Here is a 13,257-nt window from a genome sequence, read left to right on the forward strand (position 1 = left end):
TTCGTCGCAGTCGATTCCCAGAAATTCACATGGCATACCTTTTATGGTAAAACATGAGAAACGTATAATAATACTACTTGACACATTACCTATTCAGAAATCATAACTTTACGGTTCGTGATTCGGATAAAAAAACCGAAATTATTCGGTGCTTTTGGCCCATTCTGGACGTCGTAAGCATTCAGTTCCTAACTTACCTTAGTGAAAAGGATTACAACAAAAGCTTCTTTCATTTCATTCAGCAGTTCATTCATCGCCCGGATCGTTTCCTAATCGACACTGAGCGTTGAACAGAGGATATTTAAGCTTATACGGGTAGGTGGAAGACATTTAAAATCCTTCGTACAGGTACCCCATGTCAGTTCATGCAGTATAATATATGTCCTTGCTGTCCTTGCAAGCTCCAAGGTATTTTAAATGCGTGTTGGCTGAATTGGGTCCGTGATCGTCGTCGGCAGAGCCAAGAAGATGGCTTCTTCACGCAAGGGCGACAACTTCAGGAACTTCGACCGTAGCAGAATTGACTCTGAAGGGCGAAAAAGATCACTGTTCGCCAAAATGTTTACATCAAATGGGTTCAGGTAAATCCAAACAATCCTGGGGATAGAACCGTCAGCTGAACCGTTCTATCAGCCTGGTGGCCGAACAATGCATCCAAACACTGGCACAAATATGTCCGAAGATCAGAAATGCGAGCTGCTCGAGTTGCGCGGGCGCTTTAAAAATTCGCACCCCTCCGTCTCGTCCTTCAGTTTTCGATGCCTGAGATAAGAAAGGCAAAATTTGGTCGAGTTTACTTACCAGCGTAAAATAGTTATAGTTTGAGAATTAACAAAATAGCGGAAGGATTCAGATTTGGAATAAACACACTGCTTTTTTTGAAATGGCGGGAAATGATTATCATGTGTTCACCTAATAAGGGCCTTTTTTGCAAAAAGTAAAACTCAGACTTCGCATTTTTATGTAAACTTGACGGTTACCGTTTAGTATGTCAGTTAACATACATTGTCAAAAGTGTTCTAAAGTGACCCTTACAGATTATGACGAGACTATTTATACAAAAGTTTAATACAAGAGAATGAGATTTACCATTAAGGTGACTCGACCCAGTTTTTTGGGGGGGGTACCATCCTACTTTGAAGCTCTCTGGTATCCCCACCTTTACTTTTATCGTAAGTCTAACACAGAATGGATAACATATAGATCAATCTACAATATAACATAAAATTTTTGGCGATCGGAGTAAATGTCACGTGGTTATAATGCCACGCCCCTTTGAGGTCTGAGTCGAAAATCTGCTGTTGCCGGCATTTTTTCGTGAAAATCTCTCGGCTACACATAGTGCGCATTAGTGCCTTGCGCTGAACAGAGTTTCACCAAAATCGCAAAGACCCAATTCGAGAAATTCAGCGGTTTCCAAATTTAGGTCATAATTTATGCGAAAATGATAAGCAAACTTTACACGGATTATATCTAATAAACTATGAGATTCATTTCTGTATTTTGGGCATCCTTATAACAGATGGGTCCTTGCAAGTCAGCAAAACAATTTAGGGCCTTGTAAATGCGCGCGATTTCGAGCAAAGCAAACATATAGAAATTATAGTTTTCGCTATTTGTTGACGTTTGTCAGCGTTTAAGAGTCCTTCTCACGAAAAAAGCATTTTCTTAAAAATTCGTAGTTTTTTTTCCTTCAAATTTTTTCAGGGCCACAATTGATTAACTAACTACCCGGACTCTGAATTTCATGGTCATTGAAAAACTGTGACATTATCTTCTATAAGCCCAAACTTGAGTAAACATTGAAGATTTTTAGCGTTTTGGCTGAGTTTGTGCTTTGGGAGTTGTCTATTGTTTCTAGTCTGTCATTATACAGCATTCTTGTTCAGCACGCGTGCAAAGACCGCGCTTGGCTGACTTCCGAATGCTCACCGAGATATAATAATTTTGGTACAGTGAGACAGGCCATCGCTTGATACATAGAGGTTTAAGTCACAATTTTTAATCAATTCTCGTGCTTCTTGTGCCTTTGCAAAAAAATCAAGAAGTGCTACACACTAAATCTACCTACTATTAAAAAAATATCATTTTTTCATAGGTTTAATGCAAGCCAATAATTAAACCCAGTCGTGACGGGAATATCTCGGTGAGCATTCGGAAGTCAGCCAAGCGTGGTCATTGCACGCGTGCTGAACAAGAATGCTGTATAATGACAGACTAGAAACAATAGACAACTCCCAAAGCACAAACTCAGCCAAAACGCTAAAAATCTTCAATGTTTACTCAAGTTTGGGCTTATAGAAGATAATGTCACAGTTTTTCAATGACCATGAAATTCAGAGTCCGGGTAGTTAGTTAATCAATTGTGGCCCTGAAAAAATTTGAAGGAAAAAAAACTACGAATTTTTAAGAAAATGCTTTTTTCGTGAGAAGGACTCTTAAACGCTGACAAACGTCAACAAATAGCGAAAACTATAATTTCTATATGTTTGCTTTGCTCGAAATCGCGCGCATTTACAAGGCCCTAAAGCGTTTTGCTGACTTGAAAGGACCCATCTGTTATAACGATGCCCAAAATAAAGAGATGAATCTCATAGTTTATTAGATATAATCCGTGTAAAGTTTGCTTATCATTTTCGCATAAATTATGACCTAAATTTGGAAACCGCTGAATTTCTCGAATTGGGTCTTTGCGATTTTGGTGAAACTCTGTTCAGCGCAAGGCACTAATGCGCACTATGTGTAGCCGAGAGATTTTCACGAAAAAATGCCGGCAACAGCAGATTTTCGACTCAGACCTCAAAGGGGCGTGGCATTATAACCACGTGACATTTACTCCGATCGCCAAAAATTTTATGTTATATTGTAGATTGATCTATATGTTATCCATTCTATGTGTTAGACTTACGATAAAAGTAAAGGTGGGGATACCAGAGAGCTTCAAAGTAGGATGGTACCCCCCCAAAAAAACTGGGTCGAGTTACCTTAAGGATTCCAAATTCTTAACAGTAATGAATGCAAAAGACAACAGCTAATAAAGCATCAGCTTTTCACTTCTGATGTTGACATTTAAAGCTGGTTTAAGATCTTGCATAAACAATGTTTCTTTTAGTCTATCTTGCAATGATAATCTGATTTGCCAGACGATAAAATATCAAAATGATGCCACTTAATGTTATGCCCTGTGGCATTGACATGGTCAGCTATTGCTTACAGTGCTCATTTTTAGTTAGGGCCTTAAAGTGTTCAGTCTTCCTTCATGTTCTTATCATGGAGTCGTCGCTTAGGTTTGCCAATATAAAAATCATTGCAGTCCCAGCAACTAGCTTTGAACTACTAGTGTTTTGAAAAATTACCTTTAAATTAGCACAAGAGTAAAACTGTAAATATAGTCGAACCTTTTCACAACCATAGCAACGTCCACCTTGGGGACAGACGAGAGAGCTGGCTCTTATGGGGACGTCTTTTTAGGGAGTATAATATGTTTATTGTGCTAAGTTCATGCTTACTAGTATTTTCTACAAGTATCGTGGACAATTTATGCTTACTGCAGCAGTATAAATGAAACAAAATCAGAGGGTACGCGCAGCAGGTTTGCAATTGGGGGCCGGGAAGGGTAGCTCACTTCGAATGCATGAGCGTGAGTCAATTAGAGGGGTCCGGAGTCCTCTGAAATGGCTGGAAATGCATTTGGAACTAACTTGCATGGTGTGGTGAAACTTATATACTTTCAGCACAAAAAAGCGGTGTTTTAAAATAAGAATTTAATTACCTTTTCCCAAACAGCAGCAGCTTGTGCTGTCGCGCCTTCCTTAGATAGATATTCGGCTACCGCCCTTAATCAATCTTTTTCTTTATTTTACCAATTCCTGATGGGCGGCTTCGTGACGACGCCAAGACAGCGAGACAGCAGGTATTTTGAGAACGGACCACTGGGGTCACTCATGGGTACCAGTGCACTTGAATAATTTACGAACCCGATTGTAAACTATTTGAAAAAACGGCCCAGGGCAGGTGCTTTCGAGTCGGGGCTTTCGCGCTGGATTGTAGAATACTAGAACGTTGGCCACAGTTGAAGGAAGAGCGTTCACGAGAAAGAAAGAACAAGCTTGGACCAGGAGCCTACTGATTCATGGCTGAACAAATGGCGACATTTTTTCTGCACTTGTGAAAAATCTTACCCCTAACAATTTTTACTTCAGCCACGACCTGCCGCCATCATCGACGCGCGAAAGTTCGATTCCCCCGTTGCTAAACTTCGCTGGGGCTACCTGCGGACGTTATTTTTGTCGCGCGTTTTCCATCGAATCTTCGGTGTTTCAACGAAATCGTCCCATGACATATCAAGAAATGTTTTGCTTGGTAACAGTACTAGCGGCTCGATCAGCCACTGGACGATGACGACGACGACAAGGTTTTACAGTAACAAAGCAACAGGTTTTACAGTAAGAAAACAAAAACTCTGAAGGTACAGCACACTTTCTGGCAAATTTCTTTTCCGTGATCTACAAACGTTGTCAAACTTGATCTGAATGGCAATGCGATCAACCCTTTAAGATCGTCATCTCGACTTCGATTTTGTCAGAAATACCCGTAGAAAGACTCATTGCTGTTATTGGGCTTTTGTTCTGGCCCGCATGCAAAGTGGATTTTACATATGTAGCTTCCCACGCAGACATTCTTAGGGGTCCGTCACGCGGTCCGTGGGGCAGGAACGCGTGACGAACCGCTAAGAACGGCTTCGATACATGCTCTGGCACAACATGTCCAATAATACACCTTTTCCTAATTTGTTCACTAAGCTTAGCATTTACCAATTTTATAAACCTAGGCAGTGGTTAGGGCGCCGCCCATCCGGCATATGATATGTTATGGGCTCTAGTGTCATCGGCTGTTTTTCCTGCATTCTACGCTTATAACATGACGATTATTTGACCTTTCTTACCTTTCTGGTTGTTTGCAATCACGAATTAAGCAGCATTTCTCTTTAGGGTCTACGGCTTGTAAACATGTACTGTGACTTGTGCCAAACCAGAAAACTTCGCAGAGAGTTCCCTGCCAATACCATTACGGATAAATGTCAACATGCGCCTCTGCATTGCTTTAGGGTGAGTACGTACATGCTGCAATTCCAGTTATAATTAATACATCATAGACGTTTGTCGGTAGTTTCGAAAACGAAGCACTCGAAAACGAAGACCGAAGCACGAAGCACCCAAAATTCGAAAACGAAGCACCCAAATCTCGAAAACGAAGCACCCTAGATCGAAAACGAAGCACCCAAAATTCGAAAACGAAGCACCCAAAACTCGAAAACGAAGCACCCTAGATCGAAAACGAAGCACCCTAGATCGAAAACGAAGACCCCAAAATCTCGAAAACGAAGCACTCAAATCTCGAAAACGAAGTACCCAAAACTCGAAACCACTGTCGGCTGTACGTCTTGCATGACGCAATCCGAATCAGGTTGAGGCAGCGGATGCGTCCGCACCTCCAAAGGTCCACAAAATCCATCCCAAGGTTTTATAAGAGCCTGCCAACTGTTTAACTGAACGTTTCTAGATGGGATACAGTGTATTAATTTTATTATTGGTCTCGCTATACTTGATACATCTTACCTTAATATGCGTTTTTTCGGTACACATGCATGTTTATGTAGACTTGAAAAAACTGTCCGTCAGCAGATTTTGGCGTATTCAAGTACGCGTGAGCAGTAACACTAAAGGTCTGAAACGAGGCTGAAAACGGAGTGTGACGCTCGCGCGTATTACTCTTACGCCACGCTTTACCGACTTCTTTACTGATTTTGAGAAAAAAACCGACTGTTTTTGCAGTCTACCATATCGGATATTTATGCCACTGCGTGATCAGATCAGAGCAGATCCAGGCAGAATTTGGTCTAGGGTAATAGCCTGGGATCAGGCTCTATGGTGGGGAACAGGAGAATTTTGAAATAACAGGAGCGAATAAAAAAAGGAGAGTTAAGCTACTGAGAAGGAGGTCGGTGGGGCGAAGCCTGAAGATATGCTTTGCTACCGATCCACCTTTAACTACACTAATTTGCAAATGGCCTTTAACGAGGAATGGAATAGAAAACGCTCATCATTTTTGTACGGGGATACTTGCAATACAGTAATACGACAATACAGTAATATTCTAGAAATAGTTTGGGCGTTCTCAGTTTTCTGATCACGTCCAAAACATAGCCTCCCACCGGGCCTCCCACGCAGCGGTGGAAATGCATTTACAACTTGAGTAGTTGAACTGCATTCGATTCGTTATCGAATACTCGTTATCGCGCTTGATTTCTGCTGTATTTACATTGGTCTCGTGTTTATAAAGGAAAGACCGGTGTCGAGTTTTTGGGTGCTTCGTTTTCGAGTATTGGGTGCTTCGTTTTCGATCTAGGGTGCTTCGTTTTCGAGTTTTGGGTGCTTCGTTTTCGAGATTTAGGGTGCTTCGTTTTCGAGATTTAGGGTGCTTCGTTTTCGATCTAGAGTGCTTCGTTTTCGATCTAGGGTGCTTCGTTTTCGAGTTTTGGGTGCTTCGTTTTCGAGATTTGGGTGCTTCGTTTTCGAGTTTTGGGTGCTTCGTGCTTCGGTCTTCGTTTTCGAGTGCTTCGTTTTCGAAACTACCGACGTTTGTCACCGTTTAGTGATTTCAGTCTACACCACTGGTTCGTTGCGTCAGTTGCGTCTTGGCCTTGTTAATCAATCAATCAAGCAAGCAAACACAAGCAACTCAAACACGGTTCAAACGATCAAAAAAGACGGTTTTCTGAAGAACTAGTATGAATTTTTATTCGAAATTTCATCATGTAGGAAATCATGGAGTGGACTAAAGAAAACATCTGAGAAACCTGTACGTTTCCGATAACAGAAAGGCACGATAATGATGGCAATGTTGTGGATTAAGTTTATCTTTGGTTTAAATTTTGTCTTCCTTTGTTTTAAACTCATAATCGTACATTACTACTACCATAGTCGAAATCAAAAACAGGAGAGTAATGAAATTTAAACTAAATCAATTGGTGTTTCCTTTTGTTTTTTGTTTTTGTGAAGTGATTTGGAAGTAAGAACATCAAAGAACAGCTTATTCTTATTTTTTCGTTTCAGTGTCTAACAAGGCACGTCCAGGAGTTTCGTAAGTGTTCTCAGTGTCCTCAAGCCGTAAAAGTCGACAACTCACGTTATCTTGAATGCTTGGCCACGCTCGAGAATCTGTTTCCAAGACTCGAAGTGTCTTCTGCTCCTGGAGATGCCGACTGGCCATCCGCGGAGGGCGACAAGACGATATCTGTTGTAATGTTGGGTGGGGACAGTACTGTGGTAGAGTACCAGCCAAATATGTCCATTCTAGCGCTGAAAGCCTTCATAAAGAGCAGACTTGGTCCAGAACCTGACAAACAACGACTGCTGTATAAGGAACAAGAGCTCAAGGTAGGACCAACTCGAGAGATATATAACTTGCAGCTCTAATGAAACGTTGGGTAAGATTTCGCTCTTCTTTTTTGCTCTTAGATATGGTTATTTAACGGTAAATATAAAATGCGACTAAATAACGTTTGTGACTATCGATAATAATAATATTATAAATAAGCTCTACTACACAACGTAAATTCTTTTTTAAACTTTGAACGCAACTTTGATTCCCGACTTGTGGTCCTTAACGGATTACAACATGTTTCACATCTTGTTATCATGTAAAATTGTTAATGTGAGTTATAGGAGACGTTCAAAGACCTTTTGCCAACGTTACGTGATCAGTTGCGCCAAGAAACCAATCTGTGAGTTGTTTGACTCTGAAACCGCACAGGTTGTCGAAACGTCAGTCACTGTCAACAACAACAGTCCTATTCAGGACTAAGTTCAGCCGGACGATCAAACTCAACCTACTTTTGAAATGACTCCTGGGTTCAAACCTTTCACACTCTTTACAAACCAATCTGCATAGTACTGTTAAGCTCTACTCTCTGGAGTATTCAATGCGCCTTCTCATGAAATGAAAATTAAGTACTAAACCGCCAAAATAACAGAAATAACCTTCTGAAACTTATCAACATCTCGGTAAAACTGCTAATTCGTCTTACGATTTTAGTTTTTCGAAGTTGAATCGTGAATTCGTGTTGTTTATTGTTCCCTGGGCAGTGTACGTCTTATAGCCTCGTTCTCAACTACTTTGCAATTGATTCAGTTGTTTCTTTTTTGTAATGGTTGTTCTTTTTCTTTGTCGTTTAGACTCATTCAAGCTCCGGTATACTAGCTACTTTACAAGATTACGGTGTCCAGCCATTTAGTACACTGTATCTAATCGTGGTGTTGTATGAGATTTCCGAGGATCTTGATCACGTGATTTTCGACTTGTTTTGGGGTTATCCTGCCAGCGGGTGTGACTTCTTGGACGCGTCCGTTCTTATTTACAGTGGCAGCTCGTTTCAAACGCTAGTCGATTATAGTCATCGTGGTTTTAGCGGTGTTACTCACTCCGGTGATGTAATGGACAACACTAAGCGTCTTGGTCATCATACCATAAATGTGAAGCTGAAAAGCTTGCCTTCTTCTGTTGACAAGCTGTTCTTCACGCTGAGTGCATATGGCTCACCAAACATCTCCAAATTTAAAAATCCCAGCTTGCGCTTCTTTGACGCCAAGGAACCTAACAAGCAGCTCTGCAGCGATCGGATGGACCACGCAGCTTATTCCCAGGCCATTATCATGTGCAGTCTGTGTAAGATCAACCACAGATGGAAAGTGTTTAGTTTACGCACACTGTCCGCAGGAAATGCAAGGAATTATTCCCCATTGCAACAAACAATTGGTGGGATCATTGCCCAAGGATTGTGTTAGAAATCAGATTTTTATGACACTGAAAAGATCTTGTAACAGCTCTTCATTAGAAGAAAAGACTTCAATAATCTTTATTTTTACAGCAGTGCGTCTTAATACTAACTGGGATCGTACATGTACGATTGTTTATAGCTTATTCTCATCGTATAAAACTGGTTCTCGGGTTTTCAGTCCTCCATGTGATGTTGATTAACTGATTCTCAAAAGGTCAGGGAACAAACACTTCTAGTCGAAAAAGTGCCTTGCTGCCTAATTTTTGAAGTTATCGATGTGGCGCTTACATGAAGCTTGTGAATTACAGTAGAACCATAGCGTAGGAGGAATAAAGATGTGCTAAAAAGCTTTGAAGGTGTATATATCCCTTTCCAGACCCAAGGTCCCCGAGTAAATGACATGACAGCAAAATCAATAATCATCAGCATCAACACTGGAAAAATTAATAATAATGATGATGATAATAAAAATAATAATAATAATAATAAAAATAATAATGATGATGATGATGATGATGATGATGATGATGATGATGATGATGACGATGATGATGATGAAGATAAACGAGAGAGGGCGGTTACTCTTTCGAGTGAAATGGAAGCTTTAAAAACAGAGGACGCTTACGAAATTGACGACACGTGCGCATGTCTAAAGGTCGGTACACACTAGGCGACAAGTTGCAGGACCATGTCGCGGCGACACGTCGCAGCGACAAATCGCTTCGTGTACTGGAGAAATTTTGAGAAAATCTTTGTTTTTGCAACAGAATTTTGTCAGAGCTACATGTGGCAAAAAAAATCAAATCAGACAGAATTTGTGCGACTTGCTGCGGCGACAAAAATTCTGTTGCAGATGCAAAGATTTTCACAAAAATTCTCGAGTACACACGAAGCGATTTGTCACTCCGATGTATCGCCGCAACGTGTTACTGCAACTAGTCGCCCGATCTGTGCACACGGAGTGATTTGTCGTCGCGACTTGTCGTCTACTGTGTTCCGAACTTAAACACCGAATTGACTAATCGCAGAGCGGCAAATTAAGTGCCTGAAGTCACGCTCAGTCCTCTCCACCCAATGTTGAAGTTGCGTTGTCTCATACCTTATATGGCTAATATGGAAATTTGCAACTTGGGCTTCCTTACAGGATTCCTTGTTGTAAATAAGAAATTCGGGCGTGACAGCCAAGCATTTTAAACTCTTGAACGCTGGCGTCGGGATTCAAACGCTTCTTTTAACTTTTAATCTACCTTTTTTGAAGAATTTTAGGTAAACGAACATTTTTCTGTGCGAAATTACAGACACACTACATTACACTTTTGCATTTTGGGCAATTTTTTTTTTAAGAGTGGAGGTTCCCTTTAATCCCCACTACTCTTTATCAATCTAGTCCTTTGATGGAGTCAAAGCCAACGACACTAAATCTGCAGTAATACACCGCTGAGTATAGCGATCTTTTGTAAAGCCGTGGGGTCTGTTTGTTTCACTTTTTTAACGTAATCTTCTAAGTGGAAATTGTTCTTTTCTAGTCTCGGATATGTAAAGCGCAACTCTTTTTTCCCTCTTTCTTCATTGCTTCTAGTTTACTAGCGTAACAAACTTGCTCGGAAACGCTTCCTACGCAGGCTATTTCTTACCATAAAGGACGCCTAGCGGCATTGCTTTAGAAAAACAATTTGTTGTCTTATATAAACTTTTGAGGTGGAATTACGATTCGTCTGTTGCTCAGTACTTACCCTCTCTCCCCAATGCCCCTCCCTTTTTACCTTCCTCCCTATCGCCTACCCCTTTCGACGCCCGCATGCGTGGCTGGTTTTCACATTACGTCATCAATCAAACTAAAGAACATTATCGAGCCTAATGACTTTTTACTTTAGGGCAAGTATTAGAGCAGCTAAAAACAAACATTTCTACGCATTTTCACTTCGAAAGGGTCTTTTTTGGTGCATAATAGAGTACGCTAGAATTTCTAAGCTTTTACGTGCCACGGCATTTACATGGCGGCCGAGAGAGCTGTCACGTAGGATAAAAAAGTGACTTATTTGGGGGAAATTTGCTGTCTGAACCGTTATTATATTACAAAAAGTACTACTTTAATGTCGGTATAATGCTTATGATCGAGTTCCTCAAGAGATGAATCCACGCATTCTTAACAAACTCAGTAACAGATGTTTCTGTGGGTTCCGGTCGGCATGTTGGCATGTTGTTGCCCATAGTGCGGACTATGCCCATCCGGATGGGTACCAATATGGCGCGGGCTCCATACAAAGCTCTGGTATAAATATGGGCAAATCATTTCTCCAAATATCTGGCATATTAAAAACTGCACTTACCTGAAACTCGACGAGGGCCCCTGTATAATTACCTCTTTTTCTTTCTCAGATTCTAGAATTTATCTATCGAACAGTTTTCGGATTTTAATTTTTTTATGTCGTGACGAGACCAGCAGGCAACGACGACGGCGACGGAAACGAGAACGGCCAAAAAGTAATAATAGGTTTAGATTTATAGCAAAACAACAACTTTGCTCGTGCATCATACGCTTTTTTGTACATTTCTTTGCCGTGGTTGCACGACGACGACGAAAACAAACACAAGACAACGATTTTTTTCTTTTTGTGAAGTTAGATGCGGTTCTTTAGAAATCAACTTCTGAAGAAATCGTGAACATTTGGCAAATTAAAAGAGTTGGAAAAAGAGCGTTGAAGTTTGAAACAGCGCGAATTCCTTTTTTAAGAGACATTTTTCTAGCCGTCCGCCGTCGTAGTTGTTTAAGCCCCCTAATGAGGAAACTAACTCACGGCCCCTATACTATGGTGTCCACAATAACGGACTAGATTATGCACATGGGTCATATCTGCGCAACGGTCTCGATAGTTTGACTAAACAAAGGGGGTTTTTTTAGTTATGTAGAGAAAATACCGGATGTTGAGTGAAAAGATGATTACGTGGTCACTGCCCACAAGAGGATTCTACCTACCCAAGAGCCCATCAATGACCTACCCTTATTTGTAGCCTGCTACTTATTTGGTATGAGTACCAGTGTAGCCTGTTCCAGGCTCTGAGATAGTCGGGTTCGCGAAATTGAGACAGAAACACGAACATGAAGATAAAACGGTGGAGAACTGGGGAGAGGAAGGGCTTCCTTAATTTTCCGGCCGCCGCCCTTCGGCGCCCGCTTTTCTGGCATACGTACAGTTGACAAAGGCTGAGTTTTTTGAGCTGAAAAAGTTTGGGCCTCATGTCAATTTCTAGCCCAAGCACATTTTCTGTCATTTCACGTCAAAATAGATATGATTCCATAATGAGCGAGAGTTTGTGATGTACAGAGGGAAAAATTGCACAATAAATTTAGAACATTTCCGAGGCTATTTTGGTGTCTCGAACGATGGATAATAAGTCACGAATTCAGTACCGAAATTTATATTTGTAACAGAATTTTTCGCTTTTGAATCTGAAGGCAGTTGATTTAGCTTACTAGTATTTGAACAGAAATTTTAGATGGATAGAAATTTGCCACTTTTTTTTTTCTCACGTACCCCTTTAATAATAAAGTTGGAAACAAGCCCATGAAAGCTGATGTTTTCTTGAACTAAAGCTGGTGGGCCAAGCAACTCACATCATGTAGCCAATAGGCAATTTGGATGTTTTTTGCCGTCATAGTGCTGTCAAATGAAAAATGCGCGTGGTTTCTATTCTTTTTGTAGCACGAAGCTCAGAAATAAATATCATATTTCCCGTTTGCTTTAGACTGCAAAACAGTCGGGTTTTTTTCTCAAAATCTGTTTAACGTAGTGTAAGAATAGCATTAGAGTCTCACGGTCGAGCACCTTCTGTTTGAATGTTCGCGCATACTTGAATACGCAAAAATACGGAGTGTTTTGCAGTCTACGTTTGCTTCGACGTTCTTACTCGAGCATGGGACAAAAGAAGGGAAAATGAAGCACAGGAACAGCGAAACCGAGGAAGCAGCTACGACAGCAACTGAATAACCTACTGACGATATAAAGTGTCTGTTTTTTTTTGGGCACTGAGCAAGCTGGCTTTGAAACTCCTAAAAATTCTATTCAGATTGTTTCTTCTGTTTTTTACTTTGCTTCGGTGGGAGCTCATTTTATTATCTTTTCTGTACTAGCTAGAGGATACAGTGGAAATTGAAAAACGCCCTTTGTCTGGAATATCGTGGAAAACTTTTAATGGTTTTTTCGAACTTATCACTAATTACCACTAATGCCTTTTTGTGGTGAACCACAAAAGAATCTCCGAAAATAGTTTTGTGAAACAGAGCTGCTAAACAACACGGCGCGGTTTACCATTTTTAAAAGCCGTAGTTCTTTGAAGTCGTGTATGTGTAAATTCGAATAGCGGGTTTGAAGAACTGACAGACAGGGAGTTTTACTGCAAGAACAACCTGACAAGTG

General features: G+C 40.8%; 1 protein-coding gene across 1 annotated transcript; it reads left to right on the forward strand.

Moving 5' to 3' along the window:
* The first annotated feature begins 280 nt into the window (after nt 1-280).
* Nucleotides 281-9,189, forward strand: LOC140926961 (uncharacterized). Its single transcript, XM_073376632.1, has 4 exons — nt 281-315; nt 4,992-5,108; nt 7,116-7,439; nt 8,238-9,189. The coding sequence occupies exons 2-4, from the start codon at nt 5,010-5,012 to the stop codon at nt 8,844-8,846; spliced, it is 1,032 nt and encodes a 343-aa protein (XP_073232733.1). The 5' UTR covers nt 281-315; nt 4,992-5,009; the 3' UTR covers nt 8,847-9,189.
* The last annotated feature ends 4,068 nt before the right edge of the window (nt 9,190-13,257 follow it).

The sequence above is a fragment of the Porites lutea genome, chromosome 2, assembly GCF_958299795.1.
Source record: "Porites lutea chromosome 2, jaPorLute2.1, whole genome shotgun sequence".
Lineage (NCBI taxonomy): Eukaryota > Metazoa > Cnidaria > Anthozoa > Scleractinia > Poritidae > Porites > Porites lutea.